The sequence below is a fragment of the Nymphalis io genome, chromosome 8 (assembly GCF_905147045.1).
Source record: "Nymphalis io chromosome 8, ilAglIoxx1.1, whole genome shotgun sequence".
In the NCBI taxonomy this organism is placed as follows: Eukaryota; Metazoa; Arthropoda; class Insecta; order Lepidoptera; family Nymphalidae; genus Nymphalis; species Nymphalis io.
In genome coordinates, this window is record NC_065895.1 from 8,986,879 (window position 1) to 9,006,840 (window position 19,962).

The window sequence follows — 19,962 nt, forward strand, 5'->3', positions numbered from 1 at the left end:
GACAAACCATAAATATGATTTGAGAATCGTTTTATGTATAACTCATAAACTTTTATCTTCGCTACCATTGAGGTTCACGGCATAAATGGCTCTAGTTAGCTGTTATTCGTCTACACAAAAGCTGCCGACGTTTTAATATTAAACAGTCTAGTAGCACCTATCTGCCTGTGTAAATTTCGTTAGGGTGAAACTGCTATCGTGCACGCCACCTTCGGTTGGTCAAATAATAACAACCTAATGCCTGAGTATTGCCTAATGTATTTTAGCTAAATGGAATAGTGTTGGCGAACACCATTTCCTGTTTCAAGGAGGTTACAATTTAGATCGTGCGCCTGACGGAAGTAACGCCTTCTTCTAATTTAACGTTATAAAATATATTTATTGTTTAAATGAAGACTTTGTTTTTGTTCTTTTAAGTTATTCGTTTATTTACATAAGAATTACTCAGAATAATTTAAAGAAAGAGAAAGAAGAGAGACTCGGTCTTTGTAAGCTATTGTAAGTTGTAAGATTCAGAAAGGGTAAAGTGTTAGCGTTCTGGGTACAATGCCAGGTGACAATATTATGTACAGCGTGTTTTTTCTATAATTTGTGATATAATATCTGTATAGTACCTGTTTTTTTTAATTAACACAATGTGGATTTAAGATTTATAAAACATAAATACATATAAAAAATGCCGAGATGGCCCAGTGGTAAGAACGCGTGAATCTTAACCGATCATCATGGGTTCAAACCCGAGGAAGCACCACTGAATTTTCATGTGCTTACTTTGTGATTATAATTCATATCGTGCTTTACGGTGAAGGAAAACATCGTAAGGAAACCTGTATTTGTCTAATTTCACTGAAATTCTGACACATGTGTATTCCACCAACCCACACTGAAGCAGCGTGGTGGTATAAGCTCCAAACCTTCTCCTCAAAAAGGGAGAGGAGGCCTTCGGCCCAGCAGGTGGACATTTACAGGCTGTTACGGAAATACATACATGCATATTATATTACATTTTTTCTGTCACTTTTTTAATTTGATCAAATTATGCACTTCTTCAATGGTTGGTGGTTCAATGGTTTCAAATGGGTCGGTTTCATAAATTAGCACATATTACTTAATTTACTTAGCAAAACATTTAATTGAAATTAATTATCTTAATTAACTTCAGTTAAGTAAGTCAATGCATGACCGATTTATTCAAGTGCTGTTTATTATAATTATACACACGGATATGTTGCTTATACATGCATCACATTACATATTTGTAACTCATTTCCTTTTGAGAATTATTATTTCATAGCTAAGTTTAATTAAAAAAATATTATCCGAAGGTGTGTAGAAGAAAGAAGGTTATAAGTGATTACAGATACTATGGCAAAAAAAATCTAAAATACCATCTTGGCAGCGCGTTACCGCTATAAGGAACATATTTTTGTTTTTTATTTATAATAAGCTGGCTAATGAGTCACTATTGTATATGGTCACCGCCGCCCCTAAAGATTAAAGCTGTACGAAATATTGACCATTCCTTACATTGCCAATACGCCACCAATGTTGTGAACTAAGAACTTATATGTCCTTTGCCTGTAATTATACTCACACTTCAAACCTAAATACAACAGTAGCGGTAGAATAACTGATGGTGGTTCTTACCTGACAGCATAGTACAAAGACTACTACCAAGTAATAGTAATGGCTTATATTTCTTACAGAGCAAATGTCTATGTACGAAGGAGACCACGTATCATAAGTTGATCGATTGGCTTGTTTTCCTTCTACAATATTTAAATAAATAATAACGTTTCTCATAATCTATCACAGCTAAACAATTTGTCAAACAACATTGTTATATTATGCTGTCTACATTTTGACTTATCTAATCAAAACAATGTTAATTCTTTAATTAAATTACCCCTTTATTAGATTTCTTAATTCCACGCAAACTCGTATTTAACGGTGGTAATATTTAAATAAAACTTCCAACGTACGACTCATTACGCTATCGTTAATAACATCTGCGTTGAAAAAATTTTGAATGTATTTCCGACGTTACGGAACTATGTATAATATACAAATAAAGAATATATTCGTTTGGTATCATATGTTAATTTTAATGGAATATTGAATGGAGTTCTCATGACAGTCAAGCAAATATTTATATTTTTTTTTTCAATGTCCAATGGATGTAACACGTATATGACGCATTCAAGTCCTGACAAACATCGTCGAGTTCTTAAGTGTTTAATTTTAAACCAGCATGTTTTTTAATAAATAAAATTTTGCCAGTTATACATTCAGAAATTTGTAATATGATAAGATAAATGTGCCGATCAATGGAACACTTACTTGCTGTTACAAAGCACTTACAAAGCAAAATCGTCATGCTGGCGATTGACGTTCACTGCGACCTTAGTCCAAGGGCGTTGCGTTGGATATTTCTCAAACCTTTGGGATGGCTCCGCTTAGTACCTACTGAAGGCTTTGGATCGGTTGCAGCGACGTGCGGTCCGCATTATTGGCGACGTAAAGGTCGCAAACACCCTCGAGCCTTTACAATTGCGTCATAAGATAGCAGCGCTGTGCGCTTTCTATCGACTGTATCACGGCGAGTGCTCTGAGGAATTATTCTTTCTAATTCCTGCTTCCCCTTTCCTTCATAAGTCTACGCGTGCTGGCTCTCGATGTCACCGTCTAACTTTGACATCAATACCATCGGGCACAAAGAAATTTTGCAACTACTTTCTTTGACGCACTTCCAAAAAATGGATTCCTTACCAGCGCACGTGTTCCCCTCCTCTAACAACCCGGGTTCCTTCAAACGAGGCGTTAAGAGGCATCTTGCGGGCCGGCAAGGCGGGGGCAGCTAGTGCAAAACTTCTTCCCGTCTCTGGCCCGACTGGCCGTCGTCGCGTTTGGACTCTACTAACACTTACCATCATTATCATAATTAAAAAAGTTATTGGGTTTTATGTGCACAAATTTTTAGTAGTCACTTACACTCTCGTGCCTCGAAATCCACGTAAAGTCTGGTGCTAGACTTGAATTATTTTCCGTCATGTCGATTTGTCGTCCTATCATAGAGTGCGCTTATGTTTATATATACACTTATGCACAAAAAAATAGTCTGCGCAGTTGACTAGTTTCTTTTGAGAATGGCCACCGAGGTCGAAAACAGTCATCATTATTATTGATTGTTCCACGACCTACTTACAATAAAAAACGTACTATTCTACGTCGTTATTCAACTGTTTGTTTTCGGTGAAATTGTCAATCCGCTAAAGTCCGTTGAAGACTACACATAAATAGTACATAGTTGACTTGTAATTAATAAAAATTACCTATAAAAGTCTCCTCAAATCATTTCAACTCTTATGACTCAGACGTGATGATAATAAATGAAACCCAAAATTATTTATCATAGATAGCGCTAGTGACTGCTTTTTACTTATGCCACGCGACATACAATGAATCAAATTGATAATTAAAATTACACAAATGAATCATTTGTTTTATTAGTATAGCGGCTTAGGTGATAAAAAGAAAAACAAAACTAATGTTTTTATTAATTTAGATAGGATAGCTCTAACGTAACCTAAATATAAGATATATATATATTATTGAATAGGAAGGCGAACGAGCATATTGGCCACCTGATGGTAAGTGGTCACCAACGCCCATTGACATTGGCATTGTAAGAAATGTTAACCATCGCTTACATCGCAAATTCGCCACCAACCTTGGGAACTAAGATGTTATGTCTCTTGTGCCTGTAATAACACTGGCATACTCACCCTTCAAACCAGAACACAGCAATACCAAGTACTGTTGTTTTACGGTAGAATATGTGATGAGTGGGTGGTACTTACCCAGACGAGCTTGCACAAAGCTCTACGACCAGTATTTATCTTAACATACATATATATATATATATATATATATGTTACATTATACGACTCTAAATCTATACTAATTTTGATAAAAAGAAATACTAGTGCAGCAGCATGTTTTTTTTTGTTGGCCAAATATTTAAGATAATTTTCAGATTTCTAGCAACCAAATATTGGAAAAAGGCATGTCCAAGCTGCATTCGTATTCAGAGACAAAAATTGGCAACCATGAAACTTCGAAACAAATCTTTTATAGTTCCATAGTCTACCTGTTTTCCTTAAGTATTCATGCGCTTAAGTCTTTTGACTGACAATATTCAACAATCACGTTCAAAAACTTGCAAGAGTTCTTACATATTCAATTCAACGCCTTAACATATACCCATACCATATCAGAACATCTAGCTTTGGTATTTTTACAAGTAATGTTTAATTTGTAAAAACTACATTTAATAATTACAGTAACAGCCTGTTAATGTCCCACTGTTGGGCTAAGGCCTCCTCTCCCTTTTTGAGGAGAAGGTTTTAGAGCTTATTCCACCACGCTGCTCCAATGCGGGTTGGTAGAATACACATGTGACATAATTTCAATGAAATTAGACACATGCAGGTTTCCTCACGATGTTTTGCTTCACCGTCAAGCACGAGATGAATTTTAATCACAAATTAAGCAATTTTAATAATTAATAAATACTTAATATTTTGATTTTTCAAAAGCTTAGCCAATTTAGCTTTCGCAACTCCTTAAGAGACGTCATGCTTTAACTTTAACCCATTGAGTCGATTCTTAGGTCACTTAGGTCTGTGACTTTTTTCAAGCGATGTGCTCCTGTACTCTGTTAAATCACTTCTTCTCTCTATCTCTTCACTCTCTTCATTGCTTCGTCTCCTTTTTTATTACTGTAATCATTCGTATATCGTGTCAATAGATTGCTGTTCTGACAAATGATTAAGCATACCCTTCAATTCCTTCTAAGCATCAAGAATAACAGTATCAGGTATTGGTTTATCTAGTTAATTTACATCACGCCGGTCAATCCATACTGTAATTAGGTAGTATTAAAAAAGTAAATAAGTGCATTGGAAATTGACTTGTCAAACTAAAATAAGACAATGAACTACAAATTGTTTAATAAAAATATCATTCAATTCAAACAAAAGTTTGCTTTGTTTGTAGGTCACAAATTATAATTTCTAATCAATTAATTTCTGTTTGAATGTATAGTTTCGACGAAATTAGTATGTAACGAATTAGACAACAGGTGAACTAATTATACATATTATATAATTTAGACAAAGCCACGAGCAAAGCTGGTGATTAAATTAAATACTCCAATTGAGTACGGCATGCGTTTGCAATACACAAACCATTAATCTACTACGGAAGAGCTTTCAGTTACCGACCACAAATTAATTACTTTACACAACTACGAGATTATGTAATGAATTAACCTTTTTTATTTATGAGAGTAATAAGCTCGATCAAAAATTCCGCGATTTACTTTTTTTTTTAAATAACGAAAACGTCTTTTTTTTCGTAAAGTAATGTCATGTCATCCCATGCCGTGAATTGAAATTCAGAACATTTTTGGCTTTATTAAGTTCTATACAACTTTAATATCTTATATGATATATATAGTTAGCAATTATGACTACTTATTATGTCAGAAATACTCGACAAATGGAATTTTTTGAACTTTGTTTCGTCAAAGTGGCTTCATGAGTTTTGAGTTTTTGGGTTCAAATCTCGGGTCGGACCAGTAAACATTTAGGTATTTCTGTTAAGCAATTTGCCGTTGTAGCTAAGAGTTTGCAAATCACATAACGTCTTTGTTGCGAAAATGAAAAATACATAAGTAAGATAAAACCAAAATTTATAGTTCTTTTTATATTTTATGTTGTAGTTTTCACATTAACTACACTATCGTAATGGTCTTTTATATAGCTGTCGAAGTAACATTTCAAATAAGATATTGATAGCATAAATTGCTAGTAAGAATGGTCATTTTTAAAAAGAGACTAAAAATTAAAATGTGACAATGAACATTAACTTAATAAAAATATAGAATAAGAATAATAAAAACATTAAGTTCATGATTGAACACAATTTATATGTAAAGTACAAAATAAAACAATTATATTATAGTTATCTTAAGGTACTAGCAGATAAAGAATGGTTCACCTTCTTCATTATCCTCTTGTTCATCTAGCGATTTTTGTTTTTATTTTATTGCTAACTATTGACGAGATTTAGTGTATCAAAAAAAAAATAATAAACCGAACGTTATTTATTTTCTTTTATGTTAGAGCTTAGAGCAGTTAATAGAAATTTAAAGATTAACATTGAAATTCATTACGATTTCCTTAATTTTTCAATAATTATTATATTATAGTCGAATTTAAACCACTGGGCATTTAAGTCACAGTCCGTCGTAGCAGCGTCTTTATTGCATTCCTCTGCAAATATGTCAAACACAATTATTAACAAATTAATGATTTAAGCATAATCAAATCTTATTAGATATCGACTTATGAATAATCACGAACTAATAAATAATATTGATACGTTATTTCATAAATCGACAATCTGTAATCGAAATGATAAATTATCAACCTAATGCATGAACTAACATTCATGAAATACAAAACACTGTATTGTTTATTTATTATTAACGATCTATTATAACAAATGACCAGCAATTGTTATAGCGCAAAACGCGATTTCGTTTGTATTCAAAACAAAAATTAACAATGCACCAGCGAATAGATGACAATAATTTGTAACACATTCACAATTTCGAAAATTGTTTGTCACGAGTCGGGCGTCACGAAATAATTACGTAGAGTTACATAAATATTGAATAGGTAATGCAGCGAGGGTATTTCAATTAATAACATTTGGCGTTCACGTGAGAGTATTTGTTTTGCGGTTCAATTATAATGGAGTTACTGATAACAAACTGTCTGTGATAGCAATAAGCTAAATAGGTAAATAAACAGAGAGTAATGGTACAATTAGACGGACAGAAATTTATGAATCTAATTTATATTTTGCCCTATTATTCAGAGATAGCAATGAGGTTCTAGCGAGGAAAAAAATCATATTATCAATCATATTTAACGTTTTTAGCATTCGTGAGAGAATTAATGGTAAGAAATATTTGCGGTGAGATCCGCTTCTTTTATATTTTTTGTTTTATATTTAATGTCTTCAAATTATGTTTTCTTTTGAAGAGATACTTCACAATATTAAAATTGAAAAATATATTATATATTTAAGTAGGCTTTTATAGGTACTTAAAAATCGCCACTTTACAGGATTATTTTAAATGTAAAATTAATTTTGGTTCGGTTCGGAATGTAGAACCGCGAAGAATGGTCAAGAAGCTCAGTGGTTAGCCTTTGTATTATCTAGCAATTTAATAACACTAATTGTATATTATTATAATTTTTTTGTACCTGGTGGCTTTGTTCAGGCCCGTATGGGTGGGTACCACCCACTCATCAGATATTCTGCCGCTAAGCAGCAATACTTGAGTTATTGCATTTCGGTTTGAAGGGTGAGTGAGTCAGTGTAACTACAGGTAAAAGGGACTAACATCTCAGTTTCCAAGGTTGGTGGCGCATTGGCGACATAAGGAATGTTAATGTCTATGGGCGATAGTGACCACTTACCATCAGGTGTCCCAGTTGCTCGTCCGCCTGCCTATAACATAACAAAAGCAGACAGACATGTGGACATGTAATGACTATTAAATACTCGCTATTGTTACTAATTGACAACACTAAAGTATTCCTTACATGCAATGTAATATGATAGTTATAACTTCTCTATGCCTATAATGACACTGGTTCACTTAAACGTCCTTCAAACTGTAATACAGAAATCCAAAGTATTAATATTTCAAATGGTATGTACGTGGTTCTATAAATTTATCAGTAATACGTGTCGAGTGCCGTTTATTTACGCAATATTAAAATTCCTTATTGATTATACAATCTATTTATCAAAATAGCCGACATGGCCTAGTGGTTAGAACGCGTGAATCTTAACCGATGATCGTGGGTTCGAACCCGGGCAAGCACCACTGAATTTTCATGTGCTTAATTTGTGTTTATAATTCATCTCGTGCTTACCGTAACAGCCTGTGAATGTCCCACTGCTGGGCTAAAGGCCTCCGCTCCTCTTTTTGAGGAGAAGGTTTGGAGCTTATTCCACCACGCTGCTCCAATGCGGGTTGGTGGAATCAATCATCTCGTGCTTGACGGTGAAGAAAAACATCGTGAGGAAACCTGCATGTATCTAATTTCACTGAAATTCTGCCACATGTGTATTCCACCAACCCGCATTCTCCAGCAGTGGGACATTCACAGGCTATTACTTTTTTTATCAAAATATAGGTTGTGTTATTTCTAAAATTATATATATCCGAATCCAAATTAAATTATGAAGTAATAAAAAAAATGTATCTCTTAATTAGTAATATATAAAGTACGAATTTGTCATCGATATTACATAATCAAGCAAACAACTAAAACATTTTTTTTTCATTCCATATTCAACTGTTAAACCATTATTATGTAGAAGTACATTATTCTAAGAAATAAGATTATTCGAAGAAATAAATATATCATGTGTAACAGTCCGTAAAATGACATGAACGGTAAGAGACAAGATAAAATACTTACTTTTGAGGTCTTAAAGACAAATATTCTTATTACGTTTGGCCTATTTATTACAAGTATGCGATTTTGGCTTAGCGCCAAAATACACCTTGACCATAGATTGAATTGATTCTTTTCTTTGGAATATCCTTAATAATTATCCCTTCATGTACAATATATGGGCTATATAGAACAAATATATGAGACAACGAACATGTAGGTCGAGTGACTAATTTATAAGGCTGAAATTAACGAGGTCCTAGGTTCAAATCCCGGATCAAGCAAATCAAAAGCTTTCCCCGAAGTTTGACGTTTGTTTTTTGCACGGGAGTATTAACATTTAATACTCCCGTGCCTCAGAAAGCATGTAAATCTGTTGCTCTTGCATAAGAACTCTTTTCGATCGTGTCGGAATGCCGTCGGATTATGAGAGATGAATATAGTGTACACTTGTGTTTGTTCATACACTTGTGCACTATAATATGGTCCGCGCAGATGACTAGACCCTAGAGAATGGCCACCGAGGTCCACTAAGCCTATATATATGTATATATTGTGCAGTTGGTCACTCCCTTAAGAATTACTGACGTGACCAAAGTCTGTCAAGAGGACATCATAATCTAATAAAATAAAATAAGCCTAATACAATAAAAATATAATAAATAAAGCCTTAAATTATGTATAATTCTAATTATTTAGCTATGATATAATTAGCTTATGAAATGTTAGTCATTTATGCGTATGCAGTTCATAAATTAATTAACGTTTAGTTAAATTCAAATAGTAAGACAATTATTATAATTTAAAATAGATCTTGTTTTCAAATATAATTGCACTTAAGTACAAATACCAATTATACCGTACATTTAAGATTTTTATAAAACTTAGAGTTATTCGATATCTTGCAAATATTTAAATATACATAAACTTGAAAATACATATACATAATAGTTTTGAAGGTTTTCTATAATAAACAAATTATAATCATAATATAGTCACGATCAATAATACAGAATATCGACATGAACTATGTAATTATTAACTAAGTACACATTGGCCTCTATCGCGGTATCCTTGTACTCGTTTAGTAAACAATTCTCATTGCAGACTGTAAGCAAATAATATACGATGAATTATTGGGCTTGTTACGCTAACAAATGTGAATATATGCCTAATTAGCTCTGAAGTTAATTGTATATTACATTATCATTGCCGACGATATGAAGCATATGTGACAGGGAAGTCGGAGGAAGCGTGACGTCATTGATCATACTGTTCTCTCCACGGAACAGAGAATTTAGTTAAAGTAATTGCGCATCTCTACAACTTAATATATCAACAAGTCTATATTTTTCTCTAAGGGCAGTTCGTCTTTCTTCACGCCTACAATGGGGTCAATAATTAATTATCCTACGACGAAAATTGATACTTTTTATTGCTGATTTTTGGTTTGAAAATTTAGTTTGATAGTGTTTATTACATATATAGCGGAATATCTTAGATTTCATACGTATTGACTGTTGGTGCTTTGGCGGTGTGAGGAATGACATATATTTCATTAGCGCTAAAATTTACCAGTATGGATGTGAATAGCCCGGAGGTTAAAAAACCTAATTATTAACGAAAGATTGTGTTTAGGCTAGTATTATTGATTTTTCAAGTTCAATACAAATTGTCTTAAAATTCATTTCGTGCTCAGGTGAAGGATAACAATACTCGTATCTGCTAACTTTCATCGAAGCAACTTAGCCAGAACGTCCTTGCTCCGAAGTGTGACACTTACAGGCTGTACAATGTGTACAGTAGCAAATAACTTCTTATTATAAACTCTGATAAAAAATAATGTAGAATACCTTAATTGTTTTCTATTTATAATAAGTAGGGATGAAAAGCAAATTGGGCACCTGATAGTAAGCATTATTTTGTCACAGACGTTGACTTCGTGGAAAGATAACCCATCCCTTATTCAGTTTCACTAAGTTATTCCCTTGTGTAAGTTGTATCGGTATATTTTCCCTTCAAGTGAATTATAATAATACAAGGTATTGCTGTTTGTGTTAGAATAACTTGGTTTTTATATATAATAAATAGGCGGATTGGCAAATGGGACACCTGATAGTAAGTGGTCGTCATAGCTCATAACCACTGGAATCATAACCTGGGAACTAAAATTTATGTCTTTTGTGCCTTTAGAAACACTGGTTCACTTTTTCTTCGAGCCAGACCACAATAACACAATACAAAGTAGTGCTGTTTAACGATAGAATAGGCGATGAATGCGGTTACTATAAAGGCCTCCAAGTATAGGATGTGATACTTAAAAAGTCTTAGACCAGCCATTATCATGAACATTGTAAATTGAAATATTTTTAAAATTATTAAAAATTAATTCATATGGTATTTCCAACACATTATTTGTTCTGAGACGGTGCCCGACTTCGATCTAATACAGACACAAGTTGCGTTTCCATACTTGGATAGTGGGTTGGCAATAAACAAACACGGCGTGTGTTGAAGCCGATAAGCCTGTCGCAACATGCAACTACAGTCGAATCTCCGTTTCTCATACTAGATTTTAGTTATATATATTTAGGCCTATCATTTCAGTATACCTTTGTATTTATTTTACGTCTTAACAGTGATAATATTGTACATTAATTCTTCATATTTCAATCAACTAGTGAGGAGTCTTTTAGAAAATTAGTGTTCTATCATCGTTTTAAGTGTTCACACCCTTATCAAAATAAAATACAGAATATTCTTTTAAAAACTATTTCAAAATATTATGAATATAAAATAAAATTTCTATATGTACGTTGCAATTATTAAAAAAAAATAATTAAACCAATACCTCAATAAGGTCGAGATATCGATATCCTTTGCGCATTCATTACAAAAAAATAAAATATAACATATCTTTTTTATCGTAAAAGATATGCAAAATATTTATAATTATCAATTCATATATCCAGCATATTTTGTTATAATAATTTATTCGAACGTAACAGATACCATCCCTCATTGTACCATATTACACTAGGCCATTGTCTTTTGTTTACGTCAGGTCACAAAATGCAGTGAGGCGGGGCAACGATGAGATTAGGCCGTCTAAATTCGGGCTTAAATTTTAATCGGTGTTTAAGGCTTACCTAACGGAGACACTGAATCGCTGCTTTATGTAGCAATTTTGGCAGTAGTTTCTTACTAACGCGCCAGGGTGTATTATGGAAGGGCTTTATCATATCATCTGTACTTAAATTATCAAATGACGGAAAGAAAATCGATCAAGTGATTATTTCGTTTTAATATTATAATTTCATCTAATAATCCGGTATTAATTATGTAATTAAGTATGAAATTATCTTTATAATTTATCGTTTTAATAATATTATATCAACGAAATAATAAGTATTTTAAAACGGTTACAGGATTCATGATCAGCTAGACGCGTTATTTTTCACTTGGCTTTATTTTTACGCGAAGCTACATCGACGGCCAGCATCGAACGGGATTCTAATCAATTTAATTTATCAGGGATCCCCGGAGGCGGCCATTCACTTCATTTAATGCGCGTATTTTGCGGCAGGGCTGATTGTTTTGAACCATTCAGCTGTACGGTCCATTTAGATTAATTATAGGATTACTTAATTTCGTTGTGAATTATGTATTAACTTATCGCGTTACAGCGTTGAAATATTATAATTCGATTTTTAAATTGTATAAGATATACCGGTGAGTTTAGTTATTTGTCATGAAATTGTGCTGTTGGATTTTTTATTTTGGTGTAATAATTTGGTGTAAAAAATCTTGGAAATAATTTTAACAAATTTATTGCATACAAGCAACTGTGCAGTATTATTCATTTTAATAAGCAGTCTAAGCAAGTCTTTCAAAAAGCGCTATGTTTATGACATTATTAAAATATTCTGACTTTTTAAGTATTATATTTTTATTAGGAGTCCACTTATATATAGTATAAATATTTTTTATAGTAATTATTATTCAGTTTAAATCATTTAACTTACATTAAGGAATACAGAAATAAGTTTACAGAAATAAGCTTTTTTGGGTAGGTACCACCCACTTATCAGATATTCCACCGCAAAACAGCTGTACTTGGCATTGTGTACTGGTTTGAAGGGTGAGTGAGCCAGTGTAATTACAGGCACATAGGATATAACATCTTAGTTCCTAAGGTTGCTGACGCATTGGCGATGTAAGCGTTGGATAATATTTCTTACAATGTCAATGTCTATGGGCGGTGGTGACCACTTACCATCATGTAAATATAAGTGACATTTTAAATCAAACAGTTTACTATGCATTGATAGTCTACGAAGTGGTGTGTATTTCTTTCAGTGTTCGTTTATATAGGCAAAGTTTATAACTTCCCATCAAATATCTATTTGTTCGTCTACCTTCCTAAAATAAATTAAAAATGTAACCCTTTGCGTGGGAGACATAACACAATAAAAATTAAAGCGCTTAAACTGATTGGAGTTCTTGATCATAAAAATAATTTCTATTTTTGTTTATTTGAAATAAGAACAAACGAGTACAAATTTGTAACTTTAACATTTGTTTCGATTTAATTGACAAATTGGTTACCGTTTATTGACAAATAATTACATAATATAACAATGTCTCAGTAGTCTATAAAATCCCTTTGTTTTATATAGTTCAACTGTATTGAATTTAATGAAAACAATCCGGCAATCATAATACTATTACGCGTCGGGTGTGTTTGAAGTAGATGTCATTTATTTTCTAGAGATGGCAGACGACAGTTACATTTATACAGATAACAATACGTACACACACATTCATACACATGCTTTATATCATTTCTTCTTAAAAAATAAAATCGAATTTTTGAAATCAATTTTTTTTATTGGTTCAATATAGACGATAAGTAACGAATAATTAAAATAGCAAAAAGGAAGATTGAATGGGAATTAATACGTATAAAACAAGCAACAATAACATTACTAAGAAATACTTAGATAAAATATAATAAATTATATAAACGAAATAAAAGCACAGATAAAAACGAATACGATATCTGTCAAACTGAACATAACAGTAATAAGAAATATTAATTATCATCATCAAGATTAAATAAGAAAGATGGCAATCGAAGAACGAAATGAGGGTAGCATTACGACAGCGGCAGCATTTGTCTCGGCAACTAATAAAGGAGACAATATTGCACTCGATACGTATAAATGTGCGAGCAACATTTGGGGCGTGATATTAATTCCGCCAGTAATTGCTATCGGTTTCCACCCGAGGCTGCAGCCATGAGCCATGAATACGGGAGTTACCGCTATTTGTTTCTGACGTTGCGGTTTAGGGTACCTCGACCCCGTCCTATATTTATTTTCTTGGAGTTTTGTCCAAGCAGAATAACCCTATAGATTATCAGGACGACTTCAATAGTTCCTGTCAGATTATCAAAAACCTTTATGGGCAATTAAACTGTTTTGAGGTTAGCGCTAAAATTATATGCCCTTAATAGTATCTTATGGTTTGACATTACTCTGACATAGTTTGTATATCTCTTAAATCATTAAAATATAATATTATCAAGACAAACTTATCAAAGTACGAAAAGCGATACATTTAAGTGAAACAGTACATGCATAATACAATGCATAAGTATGTACAAGGTAAGTATGTACTATGTGTAAATCGTATTCTGTAAGTTGTATTTGCATACAATAGACACGTCTCAAGATAATAAACTTTCGTTTAAAAAAATGTAAACGATTTTATAGACTTTTTTTTTATTTTTACTTATAAAACGCACCTATAGTATTACTATTTTATGGTAGGAATTGCAGTAAACATAATAGTTGTAAATTCAAACTGTACTAAATACAATTTATTTAATAAGGCTCGGTTTTTATAAGAATGCACGATACTAAATATCTTTGAAATTCTATCATAAACTGAATTCAAATAAAAATGAACAAAATAATATATTTAGAATAAAGCGCGCGTTAAATATAAAAAACGTTTTCACACTATAAAATCAGTGCCAATTTGTCTTTGTAGAAAGAAATCATCTCGTGCTCTTCTCAGTTATAGAACTCTTGAACTTTTGAAACAAAATTACGTCAAGTTATTCAACTCCATATAAAGTAGCCGTTGTAAGCGGAATACTTCCACGTACAAATTTTAACACATGAAATTTGCTGGTATAGAGCCAAGAGGTAGGCATAATGTCCGCATTTTTAGATCACCAACGTGAACTGCAGTTTGAGTTATTTTTTTACCAATTAGGACACGTCCCAAGTGCATTGAACGTTTCAATGATTTCATAAAAAACTTCTGAATTCAAGTAATTACAACAAAAAAGTGATGTATTTATTAAAAAATATGTTGAATTGAATTCTTTCTTTTAAATGTAATATACATTTCCTAGTCAAATAACTTTAACAAATACGAGCTATTTGCGATGTTCGGTTAGAAAACTTAGTTGTTTCTTGCAGGAAAATAAGGCATCGTCTCCTTAAAGATAAGTAGGACGTAACTCCATTCGGCAAAAGGCCTCTCAACTCCACGGTTGTGTAGTGCTACCAAGTTGAAGAGACCTGCCACGTTTCTTGTATCGGCAAAAGATTGGAAGAAATAGGGGTTAGTAAGAGGATGCGGTGGGTCGATTATTAGTGGTCGTGTTATACACAGTCAGCTCGATGTGTGAACGGAGGTCCTCGTTATTTTCAATTTCCATATACGAGCGCCCTTACTATAGTACGCTCTCGTCTACGAGTATGAGGGTGTATTAAGCCATGAATCTTATAAAGACTCGAATAGATTTAATATGCTTAGGAAAATGGGTTTTTTATTTATATTTCAAGCGTTTATATTTTACTTAAGAATAATCCTGAACGATTTTGTATCTACAATAACGTCATAAAACAATATAAAATAATGAGAGTTATTTTCATAAGAATTGGATAATATAAAACCGTAATAAGCTACACCAATAATCCTGTTACAAATTTCATTTTTATTTCATGTTGTATTAAATTTATAATGGAAGATGGTGTTATTATAACACATTTCTGGCAGTATCGCCGGCACGGCACTTACGGCGAGGTAGCGGGGGCAGGATACAACGAGAAAATTGTATTTCCATTTTTACAATTTCAATTTAGTATTAATTCGAGTCCGGAGCCCGGTCGGGCGCGCCGCCACATGTAAAATATGGATCGGCTAAGTGAAATTAAAATGCTCTATAAATTGTGATTTTTGCAAGTCCTAAAGTGGAGAAGGCTTTTTATTATTTATCGCCCAAGCGCTCGTGGCCGACGTCGACTTACTGAAAATCGCTGTTATTATTCAATTTACTTGTTTAAAGTTTTACTTTGACGCCAGTTTTCATTTTTTAAGCCTATAAAGAACTTCCACGTCTTTTATATCGAAAAAAAATCTGTTGAAAAAGGATGCGCATTTTTTATATCAGTACCATTTTATTAACTCTCAGATTAACGTTAACAACTCACTCAAAGTTATTAAAATATTAAAGTAATATTATTTTAATTTTTTCATACAGTTTATTATTATTTTCCATTGCGATGCATTTATTTCACATTGGTCATTACCCTATTAAGATTTATAAAGACTGGTCCTGTATTAAAGTTCATGTAAAAGAGTAATTCCGGCTTAAACCAGTTTCTCTTGTTAGAATCTACATCCCAAACTAGCTTAGTATGATTGACACGATGAACGCCTTTCGGGGGATGGATGTTTTTTATTATTTACTCATTTGTTATATAAGAAACTCATGCGCATTACTTCATCTCGGCCATGGCAATCCTGATTAAGAGATTAGTTAAATGCACAGAACATGTTATTGTCCACACAGTATGTGCGTAAACACAAGTGTACTAAATATTTCTTTACTCTCATAATCCATTGGGACGACAAATCTGAGAAGAAATAATTCAGGGTCAACCTTTATGTTCTTTCCAAGGCATAAGTGCTGAAAACTTCAGGCTGATATATAGATTTTTTTGACAGCAAAACCCAATAATTCAAAATAACTTCTTTTTAAAATCGGAAAATGAATCCAATAAGCTAGCCACTAGACCAACGAGTTAGTTTTTAGAGACAAAATCTATTTTATTACCTTCGCACCCAATATTAAAAATACGAAGGATGCATAAAATAACCAAATAATAATTAATACATTGTAAATAAATTATTATCCATAAACAATCATTATAAATTAATTTAAATTAATAAAGTCAAGTTTTACATAATTTAGATAAAAAATAATTATGTGACAGTTCCTATTTTAAATATACTTTATTTTATTAATGTAAGAAGTTGTATTTGCCTGACTAAGAGCACGTGGATCTAAATGGTTTTATTTTCAATCAATCAAGGAAATTTAACTTGAAAATGCATTATTCACGGGTAACTTTTAATTAATTTTTAATATTCGTATACACTACGATATATTGATAACTGTATTTTAAGTAGTCATTGAGTGAAGATAACTGACGTTGAATTTAGACAGAAAAAAATTGTATTGGGATTATCTTTTAATCGTCATATTATAAAAAACCGTGATTTTTTTCGTGTTTAAATATATGAAGCTGATTGTATAAAATGTATGTAATTCTATAACTTGAAATTGAAAATTTTTCTTGTTTCAGGGGCTTTGGGTTTATCACATTCGGCGACCCCGCTAGCGTAGACAAAGTTTTAGCGCAAGCAACACACGAATTAGATGGTAAAAAGGTAAGAACTTTTCATATCTTGTTTCGCTTAACACAAAATCTTTTGCTAACTTAAAATAAGTTTTAATATAATATTACATAGATATATTTGAGAGGCAATATTTTATGTAGAAATCATATTACATTGTTCAAAAGCATATATTATAAGCGATTAGTTTGGTCACAAAATATTATGTACTTAGATATATTTTTTAAACATTATGATAATGTCCTCCTGACCGATGGGACGGTAATCCGACACGACCAGAAAGAGTGCAGGCGCAGGACCAACTGCCCCAAACACTTCCGAAGCACGGAAGTGCACATACTTCTAACTTCCAGTTTTCGGGCTGCGACTGATAATTTTTGACAGAAAACCCCTATAAAATTCTATTGGCCCGTACCCCTCCATCTCTGCTACCTTACATATAGCCATTAGACCAACGTGGCAGTATTTAACATATTATATTATTAACACTATTACTTAGCACATGTACTCTGTCTCTTTGTCACGGGGTGCTTTCTTTAAAATTGTAATAGCACTTAATAGAAAACTTTTAGCAACCATCATGAAAAATATAAAATCAAAACCCAAGAATGGTGCAGTAATCTAAGCGAAATTGTCCGAATCGCACTTGGTTTGAATATTATAACCATATATAATATATAATATCAATTTTTATATAAAATTATAGGTTGTAAAAATATTTTTATTGTCCGTTATGTAAAAAATACTAAGACCGAACATTATTCAGATGTGTAGTAACGTTAAGCAGTAATATTTTGTAATGCTACGTGCTGGTATGAATAGTGAGTGTGCCAATGTTACACGCAATAACATTTGAAGCAATGTGGTTGGCGAGGCATTGTAGGTGTAGGAAGTGGAGTTTATTTTAGTGTTCAGTCTATATATATATATAGGGTAAAGGTGAAATTTTGTTATCACGAGGCCCATTTACATTCCATAAAAATACAGTAAAATAAAAAGTAATGTACTGTGTCTTTATATAAATGCCTTTGCGGGGCTAACACTACACCTTAAGAACAGGTTTGGCATTTATTCCACCACCAATTTAGTAGATAGATTTTATATTCCATATTCAGGTGTCCTCGCAATGTTTAATTTAGCCAAGAATTATAAATAAAATAAACAAAAAAATAGTAAGTTTTTATAAAATTAAACATAACATCAAAAGAATGGCTTGATTTTCTAAGCGTTATGACTGCAGAGAATAAGTTCTGATTTCTTGAGAGTTTATTGTCACATTCAGAGTGACATAAATTCTATGTCCTCGGGCAAATAGCCTCTGCAGCCATCATAAACTATTAAATCACGATTGCGTTACATTTTTCGAAACGTGAAATTTATTTGAGATTTTTTATATGTTATTTTCTATTTTATTTGACTTTGGAATTAATTGATGCCTCCTATCAATGTAACAAGGAATGTAATGATTCTTATATAATTAAATAAATATTTAATGTCTAGTGCATAAAAGGGATTTAGCGCAAACCCGTCATTGTAGATATTATCCACCGATTACATTATTCAACAACAAAATAGCACTCATTTTGTTTAAGTAAAAAAAGCCGAGATGACCCAGTGGTAAGAACGCGTGAATCTAAACCGGTGATCGTGGGCTCAAACCCGGGCAAGAACCACTGAATTTTCATGTGTATTGACGGTGAAGGAAATCATCATGAGGAAACCAGCATGTGTATAATTTATCTGAAATTCTGCCATATGCGTATTCCACCAACCTGCATTGGAGCAGCGTAGTGGAATAAGCTCTTCTCAAAAAGGGAGATGAGGCTAGCCCAGCTGTGGGAAATTCACAGGCTGTTACTGTATTGTAAATAAATTAACGTACAGAAGATATATATAATATTTCCTATTTATGACACTGATTTTCAGTATGAAATGACTGAAAAATAAATATTATTCTTGCAATGTTTATAAATTGTGGTGATTACTATCAGATAGCAGATTTACTAATTTGTATTCATTTTTATTAAAAATAAAACTTAATTTAATTATATTTAATTATTATTATTAAGAAATAATAAGCTTTAGAATAAATTTACCAAAAAAGCGTTAGTATTTTATCGTTTGTACATTTATCTTAGTTTCAAATGTATTACGTTAACCGACGAATAGGTCAACTGTTGCGGATGTTTTACTATCGAGCGAAACTATTATTTCGATAAGCCGAATAGTTCGTCCAATTCTGCAGCGAAAATACAAGGCAGACTGTTATTTATCCAATGTCTAGTCATTTATGTAGATAATAATCATCTTTATCTCGGAATTCGAGGCACATTACGAGCTCTCGTCGTATTCCTTTTATAGATGGAGAAAAAAGTCAATTTCTATAGCTCGCCACGAAATAATCTAGACAAATTACAGCGCTGTCGTTGTTTACTTTGATTAAATTGTAGTCGACTGGTGGAAGATTAGCTGAAGCCTCGCAAATCGAGCGAGAAGAGCATTTTCTCAATTTACATAAAACAAACGCTGGTAATAGCGGCAGTGCTTATATTAATTGTGGTTTAAATAATTAAAACGCTGTTATTAGAAACATTTATTGTGAACAATACTATATAATGATTATAAGAAGATTTAAACAACCTTCCCCGACACGATTACTGGGTTACCCCCTGGACGGCTATCGCAGAGAAACTAG

General features: G+C 32.5%; 1 protein-coding gene across 5 annotated transcripts in view; it reads left to right on the forward strand.

Moving 5' to 3' along the window:
- The window catches only part of LOC126770030 (RNA-binding protein Musashi homolog Rbp6), a 487,537-nt gene that overhangs the window by 226,186 nt on the left and 241,389 nt on the right, over positions 1–19,962 (forward strand). For all 5 annotated transcript variants that reach the window (XM_050489154.1, XM_050489157.1, XM_050489153.1 and 2 more), the window contains exon 4: positions 17,216–17,300. In XM_050489154.1, the coding sequence (XP_050345111.1) occupies positions 17,216–17,300 (85 nt within the window). The remainder of the gene's footprint in view (positions 1–17,215; positions 17,301–19,962) is intronic.